This window comes from Lissotriton vulgaris, chromosome 9 (genome assembly GCF_964263255.1).
Source record: "Lissotriton vulgaris chromosome 9, aLisVul1.2, whole genome shotgun sequence".
In the NCBI taxonomy this organism is placed as follows: domain Eukaryota; kingdom Metazoa; phylum Chordata; class Amphibia; order Caudata; family Salamandridae; genus Lissotriton; species Lissotriton vulgaris.
The window spans coordinates 71,886,638-71,906,314 of record NC_141697.1 but is presented as its reverse complement, the minus strand read 5'-3'; the positions used below and the strand labels follow the sequence as shown (position 1 = coordinate 71,906,314).

Sequence of the window (19,677 nt, the reverse complement as noted above, 5' to 3'; positions counted from 1 at the left end):
CCCACTGGTTCTCAAAGCAAAAGTGGGGGTTTGAACCGAGAGTCGGAATCTGCTGCTAGCAGCAAAGGCTGGGGTCGCATTACAAAGGCGGAATACCTTTGAAGTCTCCGTCTCGATTACTGTGCCCATCCTGGGGGAGGAGGTGTGACATCTCCATCCAGAATGTAGAGGTGGAGAAGTGTGGCTCAATGGTTAGAGCGGCAGACCCTGATGCAGAGGTCTAGCCCGGGACCAGGGTTCAATTCCCCGCCTCGGCGGGTCTTGGCCTCAAATATTCCACGGACCTGATAATTCTCACCCCGGTGCCTATTCCAATCATGGAGTCCCACTCTGCAACTCTGGGCAATAGCTTGCTTAATCTCCACAACGGCCCCCACAACGCTAAGGATGCCTGGCCTCCACCTTGGGGGTGCCCAGGAGTGGACGCCTCACAGGGAAAGCCAGGATGGGTTCCACAGCGGTATTCGTACAAGCGCCTTGAGACCCTTGCGGGTGAGTAGTGCGCTATACAAGTATCAATTTACATGTGCTTTGTTTCTGGCCTCCGAGAGCAGAGGCTCGCGACCAAGGGGTCCAGAAACATGTCTTGTGGTGGTAGGCTGTCTAAAGCCTGTCAGATACCACACCAGAGCTGGTAGGTTTTCAGGGTGCACTTCTGAGGTGCCCTCTGAGAACATATTTAAATAAATCCAACATGGCATCAGTAAGGGTTTATTAAGAAGAGTAGTTTGGTACTCAACACTCCTGGGTTCAGTGAAGCCATTAGGGTGCTGGGAAACTCGAGTAGTCAAGTTTCCAGCTCATGTACTCTTTACTGGTTGCATGACGGCAAAACGCTGATAAATTTATTGCATGCCTTTGCCTCGCATTTTTAGCACACATGTTTTTACCACGATTATGCATTTACATTGCACGCCAATACCACGCATTGTTTTTAGATTTAAAAGCGATGTATTTGTGGAGGGAGAACCCCCCCACCCAACTTACCTTAAATGTGTGGTATTGGCATGCGTTGTAAATGCATATTCGCAGTAAAAAGATGCGTTCAAAAATGCAGGGCAAAGGCATGCAATGTACTTGCCTCGTTGTAAAGGCTGTTTCCCCCCTTTATGGCTTCCCTGGCACTTACAATATTAAGGAATAGACCATAATACTGTAGGGGCATATGTGCTCATGCAGATCTGTCCATACCTGGAATACAGTGCACCCTGCCTTAGGGCTGGTATAGCTTGCTAGAGGGGTGACTTACCTTTATCAGTCCTCTTTCTTCATCTCACATGGATATGCCAGCTGATGGGGCAGTGACATGGTCCTAGTGAGAGGGTCCCAGGGGACCCTTCTCAGCCCCAGGCCCTAGGTATCCAGGGTATCATTTACTAGGGACTTACAGGAGGGAAGTACCACCAATTGTGGACATGTTTTTAGGGAAAGAACACTGGTACTGGGAACCTGGATAGCAGGGACCCAGTACTCTACAGTCAAAGTTGCATTGAAAGGCAGGCAGAAAGTGGGGGAGTCTTGCAACAGAGCCCCATTTTCTCACAGGGCTTGTAAGGCCTACTAGATGGGTGACTTACCTATACCTTGGACAGTGCTGCTGGACATGACACACAGGCAGAGTGCCATGTCGACTTGGTCGCTTTTTCACTGTACCAAGGCATGCAAGCTGCAGTCGCATGGCCTTGGTGTGGGGACCTTCAGTCCCCATGCCCTAGATACAGAGGGTACAATTTACTAGAGGCTCACAGGGGAGCTAAAATTGCTAATCATGGTAGAGTTTTAGGGAAGGAGCACTGGCAAAGTTGGCAGTGACCCTGTGCACTTAAAATTGAAACCACATCATTTTCAAGGAAAGGTGTGGTGCTAACCATGTCAAAAGAGGCACTTTCTCACACACTGTCACATCAACTAACACATCAAAGTATTTTACACATAAAAGAGATCCCATACCGCTAATAATTCTAGATAAACGAAGTTGGGAATGTGGATTTAAAAACATAAAAGAGGAAAAAAGGAGAAAATGGGAGGATTCAGAAGGTAGATAGTAGGAGACCTGCTTTGTGGTAACCAGTGTAAATGGGCTTTCTAACTGTTCTAGGCTGGGATTTTCTGCTGCCGCATCAAATGACAACGTAAAGAGGCAACCATACATCAGTCACAAAGGTCAGAAAAGGATGGTCCATATCAAGAGAAATATTATTGTGGTTATTTCTGGTATACAATGTTTTTACTTCTTTATTACAACTTTGTGATTGACCACGAATGATGAAAAAAGCATGGTCCATTTGTTGACAAAAACATTTACCATGAATAATGATTACTATACCTTTCCTGCTTCAAATCTAGCTTTGGAAACACAAGTTACATAGTATAATTGCAAAAACAAAAACTTACAACTGAGTTTTTCAATTTTTCAGGAAGTGGGTCTTTCACTTCTGATAGAGGGTCCTCTGGATTCTTGTCTTCTGTATGTGTAAACATCTTTGAATGTACTAAAGAACTTGAAAAGAGAAAAATATGGACACATGAGTGATCTGGAACAGAGAAAAGTAAGGAATTCAACAAAAACAATTAGAATGAAATTACTTTAAAAGAAAACCAATGCCATCTACAGCACATCAAATAATGATTTCAAGAAATGCAGTAACATGGAAGCAATTTAGGTTATGACATTATTAAAACTGCCAGAAATTTCAAAATAAAAACTTGCCTACATAACACTGTTTCAATGTCCCATCCTTGTTTTAACAGGAGTTCCGCACGTACCTCTTCTTCCATCTAACCTCCTTCCTCCTCCCCTTGATGATTTGAATCCCTTTGCCCATTCGCCATTTCCTCCCTTATGTTAAACAGGATTAGGATATTTCTATTGTCCCTAGGTTTTTTTTACTTGCACATGGTAGGCTTTAACTGTGTTTTCCCCACCTTAGCTGGACTTGCTCATCCTGTAAAATGACACTGATAACGCAGCATTAAATGTGCACCTCTAGATAGGCTACTGCACACACTCTTTCCACTTACAACAGCATGCTGCAGAGGAGTACGGCAGCCATCTTCCTAAAAACCACAAATTTGCATATAGAATTTGCATAATTCGTGCTGGTCTCTGTGCCAAGCTGAACCCACCCTTTTAAATGAATGTATTTTATTCACTTTCATTTCATTAGTCCAGTCATTCATACTCTTTTGCTCTCGGTCTTTCTAGATCCTGCCGCAAATTATACGTTTTGTAGTGTGTTCTGTGGCAAAGTCAGGTCACCAGCAATAGTGTAAATGAACAGCAGGTACCTCATGCAGCAGTGACAATATTTTCAGGACTATTAAGGTGCCCCTGCCCTAGAATACTAATAAGTAGTCTTGCACTGAAAACCTCTTACCTGACCTACATTACTTTTTTTGTGACCGGTCTAGTTCAAAGTACCAGTAACCCACCAATGTAGAACAATATCTCAATTCTTTAAGACAAACAATATTTTCTTTTACTTTATTTTATTTATATCATGTTTTCTTTAAGCAAGTTAATTCATATTATCAATTATGATTGCATTATTTTATATTAGAGTATACATTTTGAATAGAAAAAATCACAAATCCATACATAGATACAATGCAATACTCATCTCTGCAAACAGTAAAATTCAGAGTTCATTTCTTATTACAACTTACTGGATTTACTAAAAATACAAAAAAGTATAAAACGGCAGCAACCTATTATTCGTTCATTCATACCTCACAACCACACTCATTCGAACTACAGTCATGCTATAAATACTCATCACTAAAGATTCAGCCCTCTGGGAAGTATTTGCTTTATGATGGAAATGTCTCTCATGGCCCAACTCTCTGGGGCAAACTTGGTCAATGCGAGTTTCAGTGGCCACGCAACCTTCTTCAAGACCAAAGACTGAAAAAAGGAATCTCACACTCCTAAAGGTTGTCTCCAGCAAATAATGTCCTTTTTTAAAAAAGAAACCTCCTTTTAACATGAAGGCCTGTATGCACTTAGGAACTGACCATCATTCTCTCTACGTTGCGTATTGAGGGCCTGTATATTATTGTGACCGTATCTCTTTTCGCCCATATTTCTGAATCCAAGATTGGCAATAGCACTAGTGATATCTTTTTTGTGTACTATTATTCCTTTTCACTCTATGCTAACTTGCTCAATCTAGAGTTCCAGACATCTGCTCAGCGCGACGTGGTAGTGGTAGTAATCTAGTCTTGCCCCATCACTGGAACCACAGATATTGTGGGAGCCACCAATCAGCAATCTCAGATGAGTCTGTGCAACAGAGACCGAAAACACCGATATATTTCTTCTATTCACTTCACAAAAGCAGACCTGGTCGAGGGAACAGGAGGTTTAGTTTATTGGACTGAGCGGTTCAGAAAGGAAAGCATAGACTTTGCTCCATACTATGATCTGGTGTGGCCAGCAAAGGTCCGGCAGTGCTAAACACTGGAGTCTCAAGGATAAGCTTCTCCCTGATGGAAACGAACATTGGACAATCTTGCCATATTAGTATGGTACTGTCACTCATAGTACTTATAAAATGAAGGCCTGGAGGGATGTAAACCAAACCCTAAGAAAGGACAGATTACACTGATGTGCTGGGCACAACATAAACAAGTTCTCTCTATCACCAAATACTTTGTACAAGAGTAGAAAAACAATATAGTGCCAACAGAATAATAAGTAGTAACTTTCCCATCTGGGCATCCTATGGTCAACGACTGCTAAAGAAACCAGTATCTCTACATATGCATAAAGGGTAAAACACCTTTTTAAGTGCCAGTATCTGTTTCAACTTCAGTGCTGATCCTACAACCAAACTCAAAACTCCTTGTACATCTCTGGTAAATATTTGACACCTATCAAGTTTTCACACAGCTCTTCTGTTTGTTTCATAAACTCTGCCATAAAAAAGTAAAAAAATGGGGATGCACACTGAGGTATTACGACCAACAGGATGAATGGCTCAGCAAGCATCGCTTATTGTGAACGTTTCAGGTAAAAATGTACTTTCAAATAAAAAGAAAATAAATTGAGACTCAGCCTTTACTTTCCAAAATAATGCACAGCATAAGAATCTAAAATAGATTTCCACTGCAAAAACGGCATGTAGCATACGCTGCTGAGACCTTTTCAAAGTAATGCTTGAGCAGCTGAAAAGGAGGCCCAGTGACCGCTATGGACCCAATGCTCATCTCCATTGCTAATGGCAAACAATTTGAGCTCACACCTATGAGATGATCCAGCAGATCACACTGTCTCAGGACAATAAGATAGGCCTTGCTTTAAGTGCTCATTCATGCTATGACTTTTCAACAGCTTTAACTGCTTTAAACCATGAAGAATCAAGTCATGACTAATGGCAGAGGACAGACAGTATATCTGGACTATATTTAAGTCAAAGCATCACTGTGCAAGTATTTAATTAAGTGCACAGTTTCCAGCATTTCATATCGTTTAATGAGTTTAGTTAACCAAAGGGGCTATCTTTGTTTCTAGATATCACACACTTCCATTTCACTTACTACTTACAACCTTTGTTCCACATGACTACCATTTTGTGTATATTTGGGCAAGCCTATTTGACTGAGCAAAATTTCCAAAATGGGTGATGTAGTCTGAAAAACCGGAAGAGCAATTCAGGCTATCAATCCCACTCAACTGTTCTAGCAATGGTAGGGTAAGAGGAAAGCGAAGGGAGTTTGAGGACTTGTTCTCATAACATAACCTCATCATAGACTTCTGGGCATTGAGTGCTGAGAGGCTGAAAGCAACAAAGTCAGGAACATTTGTAGGACAGCAAGGTAAAGTTGCAGTCTAATATATGGTCTGAAGGGGCAGCAGAAAATATGTGCCAACTTGTAAATAAGTTACAGGACAAAGAATTTAAATACCTTTGGAAGTAACATGGAAAATATAATATATCAAAACAGTGGTAGGCATTGCATTCAAATCATAATTTAAATTTTTCACATTCAATATAGAGAGGAGATACTTACAACAGCACTGAAGGATCGCTGCTCTGCCTGCTGAGATGGTAAGAGACTGCCACTAACACACCACAAAAGATTGAAAAAAGAACTGGTATGTGCTGGGCATCCCATGGATCCTGAAAAAATAACATACATTTCAAAACATGATATATATACAGGTTGTTCTACTGTAGTACCAACAATGCAAATTCAGAATCACCATGGGCACAAGACCCGATAGAGCACACAAAAACCCCATCAGAGCTCCTTGTATTAAGCAATTTCCTAAGCACAAAACAGTGCACACATTTTGCAGTTGTTCTGAACTTTGTGAACCTCAACCTGTGAAGTACACCAAGAACAGAAAAGTTGAGAAAACATATGGGTATTCTAGTTAAGGTTGACTAAGGTTGCTGAGCCCAATAGCACCAAAAATTACAGCTACCATAACCAAGGATTGGATCCTTCAGGTTCTCAAAGAAGGAGCTGACCGATTCCATCTCTGTGGAGCAGCCTTTTATCTTGTCTAATCAAAGGGACGTACCATGGATACATTTTTCTTAGCATCCCATCACTATTCCACCTCACCGGGCAACTTGGAACCATCTACGACATTTATTTGGGTAACAGAGGAGTCATATGTGGAGTTATCAGCAATTAATACCAGTTTGCTTTCACCCATCCTTCACCGCAGCTTCCTTTGAGCCACTCTACACTGATGTTTTCAGTGTGTGAGATGGAGGAAGCATGGGCATGATCAATGACAAGTCAGAGTTCCCGCTCCCGTGTATAAAAGTAAGGAGTGTGAATTAGCTTGTGTCTGGAGAAAATGTTCTGCAACAGCTCCAAGGAGGATGGAAGTACTAAACAGCTTGGTGCAAGAACAAGCTGATGTTTGACATTGTCTTACCTATGCTAGAGCTCAGATGACAATTGATTTTATGCTCATCGATAGGCCTTTATATATATTAAAGCAGCGATTAACAAGTTGACCAGAAAATTCAATATTTGACAGAAAGCATTGTGAACTAGTATCATTTTAGCTAATGGAATTCTATATGCAATTACGAGCGAAAACGAACAATTACTTACCTTTGATAATGCCTTATCTGGTAGAGACTCATTCTAGCCGCAGATTCCTTAATTTAGATTTATCCCCAACCGTCAGACAGTACCCGCTGCGCACAGGTAGGTGGCATTGTTGGCTCCACGCGGCGCTGACATCTCCGCCAAAAGTGAAGTGCATAGTGCCTATATAGGCGCGTCCCCAGCAAGCTGACATCAATTACTTTTTGCAACTTTCAACACCAGGAGCACAGAGCCACAAAGAACACAGACTATTGGTGTGCAAAACCAGGGCCTTCAAAGGAAAACAGCTCTGCCCAAGATATCCATTTGCAGAGAGGGAAGGTAGGATGGATCAGTAAGGAATCTGTGGCTAGATAGTCTACTAGATAAGGCGTTATCGATGGTAAGTAACTTGTTCATCTGATAAAGACTTCTAGCAGCAGATTCCTTACCTTAGACTAGATCCCTGAGCAAAATACTTCCCCAGAGGTAGGTCTGTGAAACAATTTCACACCAAAAACTTCTGCAGTACCGAACGGGCAAAGTGCCCATCCTAAGGCACCTAACTGTCCAGGCTGTAGCGCTTAGTGCACGTGTGCGCAGAGGCCCGCATTGCTGCCGGCAGATGTACAGGACCAGGACTCTGAATGCTAAAGCAGTAATTGCAGCCGTTGCTCTGGTGGAATGAGCATGCCAACCCTCTGGGGGATGTTTCTTGGCCAGTGCATAGTAGACTGTGGTGCACAGCAAGATCTATCGGGCGATGGTCCGTTTCTGAAGGTCCTTCCCTTTCTTGACTCCAACATACCCAACCCCAACAAAGTGTTGATCATCCACGGGTAACAGTTTTGTGCGTTCAAGGTAGAACAACGCTCTCTTTTGGTCTAGCCGGTGGAGTCTCTCCTCTTCCTTAGAGGGATGAGGCTGAGCGTAAAGGGTAGGCAAACTGATAGACTGGCCTATGTGGAATGGGGTGACTACCTTTGGCAAGAAGGGTGCGCGAGTGAAGAACCAGTTTGTCAGGGAAATACTAAATGTAGGGAGGCTGAGAGGACAGTTCCTGTAGCTCACTGACCCTCTAGGCAGATGCAATTGCCACCAGAAAGGCAGGCTTGATGGTGAGGATCCTATGAGGACAAGCCTGGAGTGGCTCAAAAGGAAGTGCACATTTAAGAAAGTAAGAACCAAGTTAAGGTCCCACTGAGGCATAACAAAGGACATAGGGGAAACGTGCAGCAGACCTTAAAGGAAGCTATTTACAATAGGGTACTTGAAGAGAAAAGGCTTATATGGCAGTCACAGAAAAGAGATGTCAGATAAATAACCCCTCAAAGTGCCCAATATAGGGCCTTGCTGGGCCAGGGTTAGAATAAACAAAAGGTGAGCAGATAATGGATCAAACTGTTTCTCAGCACACTATGCCACAAATGTATTCCAACGGCTGGCGTATACAGTCTTGTTGGAGGGACTCCAAGTTGAAAAGATAACATCACAGACTTCAGGCAGAAGGTTGAAAGTGGTCAACTGTTGCCACTCAATCTCCACTCATAAAGGCGGACGGTTGACAGGTTCAGTGGAGAACCCTTCACTGTTGCTGCGACAGAAGATCTTCCCAAAGGGGCAGCCTGAACGTAGGACCGACAATCATGCTCAACAGCTCGGGATACCAAACTCTGCAAGCCCAGTCTGGAGCAACAAGGACAGCTTGGGCCAGGCTGTTCCTGATCTTCTTGAGAACTCTGGACAGGAGTGGTATGGGCGGAAAGGCACACAGTAGGCTGAGCCCCACTTCCGACTAAATGCGTCTCTGTGCGGCAGCCGCCTTGGAAACTCCAGTGATGGTGCACAGACCTTGCACTACCTTGATCAGAGACGCCATTCGTGGAGCATGACCCCAACCAGTTTGCTGCAGTACCACATGGCAGTGGTATTGTATGTAAACACCTGCACTAGCCTTCCCTTGATGGAGAGTAGAAAGGTTTTCCATGCCAAGCAGATTGCTCGGAGCTCCATTAGGTTGATGTGGAGTCCGGATTACGCCAGAGACATGAGGCCAATGATCTCCACTTCACCCAGATGGCCACCCCATCCCAAGAGTGACGCATCTGTCATTACGGTCTGATCTGGTTGGAGAGGTGTCTGTCGCTGACATAGTTGTGATTCATTACCCACCACTGCAGATCGTTTGCAGTACCCTCCAAAATCAGGACAATGTCGGACAGATTCCCATGATGCCGAGCCCACTGGAACTTCAGGTGCCACTGCAGAACCCACATAAGTCAGCGGAAATGTGTCACAAGCAGGAGGCCATGAGGTTCAGCAGCCTCGAGTCAGTCTCACTGATATCCAGGATAGATGCTTAAATATCGGTATCAAAGCGTGTATATCCTGGACTCGTCATTCGGGAGGATAAGCCCAAAACTGCACTGTGTCCAGAACAGCTCCGATCAAAGGGAGTGTCTGAGAAGAAACAAGTTACTTACCTGTAACTTTAGTTCTCCAGTATTGGTAACTTTCATAGATTCCCATTGCTTGTATCATTCCCCGTCGTCGGAATGGGAGCCTCAGTAATAATATATATATATATATATATATATATACCTAGGTAAATACACCCTAATAGGTGTAAAAAAGGTAACAAATTAGGCCTAGGCCTCATTATCTTTTGTAGCCTATTGGTGTCATTATGTAAAAAGACCCAAAGTCACCTTAGCAACCAATCAGATCAGCCTCACCCTGTAGAACCTTCCTGAGAAAGCTCAGAGCCTCAGATTTTCGTAGCCGTTGCTTTGCCACATAATCACCTAGCCCTAAAGTGAGCTTTCCCAGGGGAGGCGGGTGGGCGCATGGGAATCTATGAAAGTTACCAATACTGGAGAACTAAAGTTACAGGTAAGTAACTTGTTTCTTACTCCAGTATTGGAACTTTCATAGATTCCCATAGCTTGTATCAGAGTAGATAGCAGTTAGCATACCTCAAACATTTCGTGCACAGTTACAGAATAATTATAAACTAATGACATCACAGATTATAACAACCATAAAGCAGTAACAAAGCATAAGAAACGAAATGTTTGAAAAAACAGGAGGAGGGAAGAGAGGAAAGCTCACCTCTTATTGGAAGAGATTTCTCAGGACTGCCTGTCCTACAGCCGAATCCTCCTTTGCAGCCGCCTCCAGGCAGTAATGTCTCGTGAAGGAGTGCGTACTGCTCCAGGTGGCTGCTCTGCAAATATCCCTTATGGATACTCCAGCAAACAGCGCTGTTGATGCTGAGATCGACCTTGTGGAATGTGCTTTGACCTGTCCTTGTAAAGGTTTGCCTGCCGCCTGGTGGCAGAACCGGATCGCACTAGTTATCCATCTAGATATCCCTTGTTTTGACAAAGGAAATCCTTTCCTTGGGGCTCCGAAAGCCACAAACAGTTGGGGTGTTTTTCGAAATCCAGCTGTGCGTTGTAGATAGAATTTCAAACATCTCTGAACGTCCAGAGAATGAAGTGTCCTCTCAGCCTGGGTTGAAGGTCGAGGAAAAAAAGACTTCAAAACCACTGGTTCATTAAGATGAAAGTCTGTCGGTACCTTCGGAATGAACTTGGGGTTCATCCGTAGGATCAATGTATCATTCTTGAACTGCAAGAAGGGTTCTTTGATGGTTAAAGCCTGAAGCTCTCCTACTCTCCTTGCAGAGGTGAGTGCCAAAAGAAGCGCCACTTTCCATGATAGGAACTTCAGGTCCGCTTTATGTACTGGCTCAAATGGCGGTCTCATCAGCTGAGCCAGGACCACATTCAAGTGCCATACCGGAGGTGGGGGCCTAACTGGCGGAAAAACTCTAAACAGTCCTTTCAGGAATTGTTTTATTACTCTTGCTGACAATAGAGAGGGGCCCGATCTTGTCCTCCTATACCTGGAAATAGCTGCCAAGTGGACCTTGATAGAAGCATGAGCCAGACCTGCTTGTGCTAACGATAGAATGTATGGTAAGAGTTGATGCGGAGCTGACGAGAAAGGATGTACTTTTTCCCTCTGACACCACAAATGGAACCTCTTCCATTTCGCTCTATATGTCTTATTAGTGCTAGGGGCTCGTGCCTGTGCCAAGATGGTCCTGCATTCCTCTGGGATGTTTAAATCCTTAACCACATGGCTGCTGGGCGTTTTCCCCCCCAGTGCTGGAAAATGCCATTTTAGTGGCACTATGACGAGCTCAGCTCGTCATCAGCACACGACACCCGTGGGTGATGACGAGCTGAGCTCGTCATCAGCATCGAAAGGGTTAAACTCTCTGTATTCAGGAGCCAAGCCGTCAGCTGAAGCGAGCTCGGGTTCGGGTGAAGAACCTGGCCGTCGTACATCGATAGAAGTGTCTGTTTGGGTTGCAGATGAATGGGTTGTGTCTCTGATAGAAGAAGCAACTCCGTGTACCAAAACTGGCGAGCCCAGGCAGGCGCTATTAGTATCATCCTGCACCTGTCCATCTTGAGTTTCTGGAGGACTCGAGGAATCAGGGGAAATGGCGGAAAGGCGTAAACAAACGCGCCTGACCAGGACATCGAAAGGGCATTCCCCAGTGACCCTCGATGGTGTTCCCTGCTTGCGTAACACCGGCATTTCTTGTTTCCTGGTGTTGCAAACAGGTCGATCGCTGGGGTCCCCCAACGGAAGAAGATGTCCTTGATCACTGCGTTCTCCAATTCCCACTCGTGCGAGACTGCTCTCAGGCGGCTTAGCGTATCCGCCTTCGTGTTGCATACTCCTGGAAGGTGTTCTGCTACGAGTGTGATGTTCTGCGATATCGCCCATTCCCACAGTATTTGGGCTTCCTGTGAAAGCAGTGGCGATCTTGTGCCTCCCTGCTTGTTGACGTAATGCATTGCGGTGGTGTTGTCCGTCCGCACCAGGATTGCTGAGTTTGTAATCCTTGGGAGGAAAGCCAACATTGCCAATCGAATAGCTCTTAGCTCCAGAACGTTGATATGTAGACGACGTTCTTCCGGAGTCCAGTGACCACTGACCTGGAGGTCTTGCATGACCGCTCCCCAACCTTGAAGAGAAGCGTCCGTGGTAATGACGTGAGGAGCCCGTGCAGCCTTGAAACTGAGTCCCACAGTGAGGTGAGATCTTTTCATCCACCATGAAACCGACCGTTTCATCCGCTGGGTAACCGTCACCCTGTCGTCGAACGAACCTTCCACTTGTCTCCACTGAAGGTCCAGTTCCTCCTGCAGGGGGCGCATTCGCAGTCTGCAATGCGGAATCAATTGAATACAGGATGAAATCGACCCTAGAAGAGATTTGTACATCCTGACTGTCATCCAACTTCTCTTTTGCAAACGAGTGGCTGACGATATGAGTTTCATCTGTCTCTCTTCCGATGGGAAGGCTTTGCACACCTGAGTATCGAGTATCGCTCCCAAGAACTTCACCGTACCTGCCGGCTGAAGAACTGATTTTTCCTTGTAGAGTTGTAAACCCAGATGAATAAAGAGGTTCAAGCATGTGCTCACTGCCTTCGATGCCTCTTGCAAGCTTGGGGCCTTCAGCAGCCAGTCGTCTAAGTACGGGAATACTCCCAGCGACTGTCTCCTCAGAAATGCTGCTACCGGTGCCAGCACCTTTGTGAATATCCGAGGAGCGGACTTTAATCCAAATGGGAGCACCATGAACTGGAAGTGACTCTTGCCTACTGTAAAGCGAAGGAAACGTCTGTGAGCTGGATGGATCGGGATATGAAAATAGGCATCTTCCAGGTCTAATGTTGCCATGTAGTCGCCTGGGTTCAAGAGGCGCAATATGTCCTGGAGTGAAATCATCCGAAACGACAGTTTCGTGAGATAGGTGTTGAGCTCCCTCAAGTCCAGGATAGGACGCCACTTTTGCTTTGTTTTGCGGATCAGAAAAAATCTTGAATAGAAACCTTCTCCCCTTTGTGATAGGGGAACACGTTGGATCGCCCCTTTTTGAAGCATTTGTGGAGCTTCCTCTTGAAGAAGGTTCAGATGTTTCGAAGTAGTGGCGTGGGGAGCTCTTGTAGGTGGAAATTCCTGGAATTCTAGAGTATGCCCATTTCGGATGATGTTTAATACCCACTGATCCGATGTAATCTCTTCCCAGCTGCTCAGATGTTGTGATATCCTGCCGCCCACTGGAGATCCCAGAAGCGGAGGAACCGTTGGCAGAGTCAGGAGGCCGCTATTGACGCTTGCCAGCGTCCTTGCCCTGACGCCCCTGTCGTCCACAAGCGTTCTGGCGAGAGAAAGACTGGGATTGCGACAGCCGCTGATAGTATTGATTGCCGTACTGAGGCCTGTACGACTGCGACTGCTGTGAATATCGCTGTTGCTGATAACCTCCTCTAGGTGAAGTGAAGCCTCTTCCTCGTGCTCCACGGAACGGTGTCTTCCTATATTGCAGGTTCCCCAGAGCCCTTGCTGTCTCTGTGTCCTTCTTTATACCCTGTAGGGTCTCATCGACATGTTTCCCAAATAACATGTCCCCGTCAAAGGGCAAGTCCAAAATCCTATTCTGGACCTCTGGCCGGAAGTATGTAGCTCGCAGCCATCCTTGTCGCCGAAGAACCGCTGCACTGCCCAGAGCACGGAAAGAGATGGTGGCGATGTCCATCGCGCAGTCAATCATCTCTGAAGAGGAACGTTGTCCTTCTTCCAGAAGTTTCTGTGCTTCCGCTTTCTGGTCATCCGCTAGCAGATCCACATAGTGTGCCACATCACTCCACATCTGGCGGTCGTACCTTGCTATGATCGCCAAGGCATTCGCCGCTCTGACCAACAAGCTAGCCATCGACGAAAAACGCTTCCCAGCGTTGTCCAACCTTCTACCCTCCTTGTCTGGCGGAGTCGTGAGGGTGGCCGAAGGATTCCGCGATTTCTTCTGTGCCGCCTGTGATATGACCGAGTCTGGTCTAGGTTGTCCAATCAAACAGGCGGGACTGTCATCAGGAGCTTTATATTTTTTCTCCAAGCGCGGAAGAGTTGGAATGACCGTCGCTGGGGTCTGCATCACTTTCTTCCCTTCCTCCCATATGTGCTCTACAATGGGAATCGAGCGCACGGCCTTACGGTATGCCTCTTTAAAATCGTACAAGAAACAATCCGTAGATGTTGTAGGCATCGCTAACTTAAAGCGCGCTGTGGCTCTTTCCATCAAACTGAAGAAACCTCCTACATCAGCCGGAGGCGAGTCGACCGGGTCTGGCACTGGTGAAGCCGGATCCGGAGCTATATATTGGTTCCATTCACTATCCTGGTCTTGATCTTGGTTCTGCCCCGTTTCATCTTCATCCGAGGTATCCACTTGGACTTGCCGAGGATATTCCCCCTCATGTTCTTCCTGTGCAGGCCGTACTGACTGTGCTGCCACCACCTGCGGTTGAACCTGTGCTTGACCTTCCACAGGTTGCGACCCTTGTCTGCTCCTATACTCCTCCAGCATTGCCCTTAAGTCTGTCAAAAGACTCATAGGCATCGTTACCATGCCCTGCTGTGGTTGGGTTTCCTGGTATGCAACTTGTCTTTCTGGCCGCTGTTCCTTTTGATAATAATACTCCTCATCCAAATCCGAATCATGGTACTTCAGATTCAATTGAGATGGACTGTAAGCATCCCCATACATCTCATTCTCCTCTTCTGAGTAATCATCTTCATCCAACAAAAGGGGTGGAGGTAGTGAAGGTACTTTCCTTGGAGAAGTCATATCTGGGGTTATCCTCCTCCTTCTGCTGTTTTCTGGCGCTCCTGTCGTCAACGGCGTTGAAAACAACTCCACCGTTTCCTTATTCTGAATCGTCGTTGACGGGACCGTCGACGAGAGTCCCTTCACCGTCGACGGCATCGTCGACGAAACCGTCATCGTCGACGGACTCATCATCGTCGACGGGATCGTCAACGGAGCTGTCATCGTCGACGGGCTCACCATCGTCGACGGGATCGTCGACGGAACTGTCATCGTCGACAGGCTCGTCGTCGTCGACGGGATCGTCGCCATCGAGATTGCCACCGTCGACGGAATAGTCATCGTCGACGGGATGGTCTTCGTCGACGTGGTGGTAACCGTCGACGTGGTTATCGTCGACGACGCCGTCGTCGATCCAGTCTTCGTCGACGGAATCAACATCGAGGTCCTCGTCGACGCTCTCGTCGTCGTCCTCGTCGTCGCTGGATGGCTCGTCGACTGAGGAGAAAAAATCACCTCAGATGCTTTAGAGTCCTTCTTGACCCCTGTAGAGGCCTCTACAGTCGGTTTTTTGACGGCTTGGCTACTTTAACCTGGTGGGAAGGCCCAGCCGAGCTCTCATCCAGTTTAGCCTTTTGCATCTGCAGTGCCTGCCTTTCCCTCTCCTTTACACTCACGTGAGGAGATTCGATAGGCCCTGGCTTGCCAGACCCATCAGAGGTCCCACGCATAGCCTTTAAGGGGGGTTCAGTTGAAATGTCCACAGACGATCCGCCCCTCTTCAATGAAGTCTTTGAAGATGATGATCTGGCATCTTCCTCATCACCAGAAACCACTTCATCCCTCCTTTCCAACTTCCTAAGCCACAGAAGCAGCCGTCCTTCACAATCACGGAGGGTTTTAACAGACATTCTCCTGCATATACTACACCCATCAACCTTATGGTCTGGGTATAGACAGTAAATACAGTCCTTATGTTGATCTTCTGTATAAAGTTGTTTTTTGCCACAAGTGACACAAGACCTGAAAAGGCTCTTCTTTTCCTTATCAGCCATGACAAAGCTGAAAGAAATCCTTCAAGAAAAACTGTTTAAACAGTACCTTAAGTTGAAGTTAGAGCAGAGCTCTAAGGAGACTCCCTGTCACCAACGAAGCAGTAGAAAATCTGAGGCTCTGAGCTTTCTCAGGAAGGTTCTACAGGGTGAGGCTGATCTGATTGGTTGCTAAGGTGACTTTGGGTCTTTTTACATAATGACACCAATAGGCTACAAAAGATAATGAGGCCTAGGCCTAATTTTTTACCTTTTTTACACCTATTAGGGTGTATTTACCTAGGTATATATATATATATATTATTACCGAGGCTCCCATTCCGACGACGGGGAATGATACAAGCAATGGGAATCTATGAAAGTTCCAATACTGGAGTAAGGGGTCAGTTGTGACTTTGGCACGTTTATAGTGAACCCCAGCGAGTGTAGGTGGTCTGCTGCAGCCAGGATGCGGGAAACTATCACCTTTGATGGGCAAGCCTTCTACAGCCAGTCATCAAGGTAGGGAAAGACGGGCACCCCTGTTCTCCTCAGATGAGCTGCAGGCACTGCCATCACCTTGGAAAACACCTGAGGTAAGACCAAAGGGCAGCATGGTGAACTGAAAGTGCTCATGACCTACCATGAACTACATGTGAAGTCTGTCGATAGGCAGGAGGGGAATGTGTAAATATGCGTCCTGAACTTACAAGGCTACCAACCAGTCTCCCGGGTTTAGGGAGTTGTGCGAGCATAAGGATTTTGAATTTCTACTTTTTCAGGAAGAAATTGAGAGAGTGCAGATCTAGGATGGGACTAAGACCTCTGTCCTTCTTGGTTACCAGAAAGTAGCATGAATAGTAACCATGACCTACTTCTGCTACAAGTTCCCTTGGCCAAGAGAAATGCTACTTCCTGTTAGATCAGGGAAAGGTGGTCCTGAGTCAGCCTGTCGCAAGTGGCGGGTAGAAGGTGAGAGAGCAGCCCCTTCAGACAATCTGGAGAACCCAGGAGCCATCAAAAGGCATGTCCATTAGTGAAGTATGGATATTCCAAGAAAAGCCAGTTGTTCTCAGCCGGGCAAGGCACCATAAGGCAATAAAGAAACCGCTCTGCCTAGCGAGTCAGTCATGTCCAGCCCACATTGGATTGGAAACTTAGCTGTGTCTCTCCTGTTAGCAATGGCTTGAAAGAGAATAGCACTGGCCTCCTCCAGGACCACAGGCAGCACCTGTGCAACCAAAGCCCAGAGTGAATGTGAGTAACAGCCAAAAGACACATGGAATTCACCGACAGCAGTGCCAGGCTGGCAGAAGAAAATATTTTCTTCCCTAAGATGTTCAGCCTTTTGGATTCCTTATTCGGTGTGGTGGTAGGGAATGCACGAGGATTTACTCTGGAACTGCAGGCTTGGACCACCAAGCCCTCAGGGGTAGGATGCGGATTGAGAAAGTTGGGGTCCCCTGGGGCGGGGCGTTGGCAGTAGGCAATTGTCCTGTTCACAGGATCCTGTGTGCAGGGCTTAGACCAGTCCTCGAGCAGGACTTCCATAAGGGCTTTATTAAATGGGAGAGGTACTTCTGAAGGGGTGACTCCTGGCTGAAACACCTCAGTCACAATGTTAGTCGTGATAGCCACTGATGGCAGCTGAAGGTCCAAGACATCAGTCGCCCTCCTCACCACACAGCCAATAAGGCTCTCTCCTCTGTAGCCCAGGTAGAAGGAGAGAACAAGCCAGTATATGGGGAGGTGTCCAGGCCACTGGCATGTGCCAAATCCTCATACCCGGTGTCCTCGTGTCTATGGACTGGTATTCATAAGGGTCCAGTGGCACCTCCTAATCTTCCACAAGTCAAAGCCCATAGGAATATGTCGCAGGCTATGGCCTGGAGGGAATAGCTCCAGTTGGTGGAGTATGCCCATCTGGCTCTGTATCGGAGTCAGGGATAAGAATGGGGGCAGCAGGAGGGCGGGCGCCAGGGAATGTGGAGGTGGGTCAAATGCCGCAGTCTGGATCCATCTGTGGATCTAAGGGGCTCGAATGAAACCAAGGCCTAACCCGCCTGTGAAAGACCAGTAGGGGCCCCTCTCGAACCCAGGGGACTGAAGGTGTTCAAGCGGGGATGGACTGCCCAAACATGAGGTGCATGGCCTCATAAAATTGTCAAAGTAGGGCGGGGGTCACTCTGGCTAACGGAATCGCGGGGATGTGCAGAGACGGCCCAGGCCCAAGCTCATCAATGCCCCATCCATCAAGACACTCCTTCGATGGATAGGGTATAGTCAAGGACCGCTTCAAATTCTTACTCTTCTTTTTCTTGTGGGATTTACCGGAATGGGACGATTTCAACTGCGATGTTTGATGGCTCTGCAGCTGATCCCTTTTCTCGACAGAGACAGTTATAGTATCACATGTCAAGTGGCAAGGAGTTTGAGGAATCGCTCCCTCAGGTGCATGACACGACAACTGATGCAGGTCTTGGAGTCATGGTCGCGCTCAAGCTCCACTGGATACAGACGAGGTGCGGGTCCATCACCGACATCTGCAGAGGACAGGGGCAGCAGGGCTTGAACCTACCCTTCCTCGTTGACATTCCTGCCACACCAGGAGACATGTCTCAAAAAGCTTTGACAAAAAGTTGAAAAAAAAGACAGTCAAAAAGTGACTGAGGGCAGCTGTCTTCAGATCTGCACTGACTGACCCTGATAGAAAATAAATTATGTCAGTGCGCTGGGGTAATACCTCATTGGCATAGACCACATCACTTCCAGCGCAAACTACGTCACCTACCGGCACACAGTGGTCCTTCTCATGAAACATTTCCAGATCCAGTTTGACGCCCAAATATAATTCTAATATAAGGAATCTGCGGCTAGAAGTATCTATCAGATTCAAAATTACAACGTATCCCATCAAACCAGTGATAACTCAAAGCCTTTATAATTCAGTTGGATAAAATTAGTAAATCCATGGGTATGACAGCTATTTTTTTCCATCAAAACAATGAAATAGAAATATAATGTTTCTCACCTTCAAGGCAGCGTAGCATAGTCCAAAGAGTAGTGATACTGTCACAGTACTGCGTGTAAAACTGTAAAGTGCCGAAACCAAGCTTGTGGTTGCTAAATAAAAAAGAAAATAATTATCAAAATATTGCAACCCATTTGCCACTATGTGACAGCCTGCAGTCAAATATTTAAATACAGTGGCTTCAATTATGAAGAACTGAAAAGAGAGGTCCAAACAGGTACAGTGTAGTGATGAGAGATTGGTTTACAGAGCGCCAAAACAATTCCTTTGCATCTCACCATTCTTGGTAAGAAGATGGTGTGGTAGAAAATGTGGATACCTCTAGTCAAATTCACCGCTGTGGTATGACCAACAAAGTACAGCAATGGAACACACTACAACCACTCAAGTAAAAATGGAAGGAAGACATGAGAATACTGGGAGATGACTGGGAAGAGGCACAAAAGCAGAGAAGTGACTATAAAACCAAGATTCAGAATATTACATCTTAAAATACTACATCAATCATATTAGACCAGGGAAAAACTCTTAAGGTTTGGATTACTTGAAAACAGCATGCCATAGATTGAAGCCTATGGGAATGGTTTTGAATTCAAATGATTTGGCATAACCAGAAAGATGACGTATCCAGAGTGACTTGCCCCTTTTGTTAGTCAATTCATTTTCTGCAGTGCGAACTAGACCCTAGGGCATTGAAACGCTTTACATCTGAAAAGAGTAGAACATCAGAAATTCAATGATAAATAAAACACACATGCACTGGATTAAATAATATCACCTAGGGATTAAGATCAATAGTTCAATATACTGTTCAAGATAGACTACTTATTCAGTCGAGGCACATACCGGAATGGAATGAATAACAGG

General features: G+C 46.0%; 1 protein-coding gene across 3 annotated transcripts in view; it reads right to left on the bottom strand.

Annotated features, from left to right (window-relative positions):
- The window catches only part of PCNX1 (pecanex 1), a 580,339-nt gene that overhangs the window by 265,611 nt on the left and 295,051 nt on the right, over nucleotides 1–19,677 (bottom strand). For all 3 annotated transcript variants that reach the window (XM_086937052.1, XM_086937051.1, XM_086937053.1), the window contains exons 16-18: nucleotides 18,811–18,902; nucleotides 6,013–6,122; nucleotides 2,395–2,500 (exon numbers count right to left, since the gene is read on the bottom strand). In XM_086937052.1, the coding sequence (XP_086793178.1) occupies nucleotides 2,395–2,500; nucleotides 6,013–6,122; nucleotides 18,811–18,902 (308 nt within the window). The remainder of the gene's footprint in view (nucleotides 1–2,394; nucleotides 2,501–6,012; nucleotides 6,123–18,810; nucleotides 18,903–19,677) is intronic.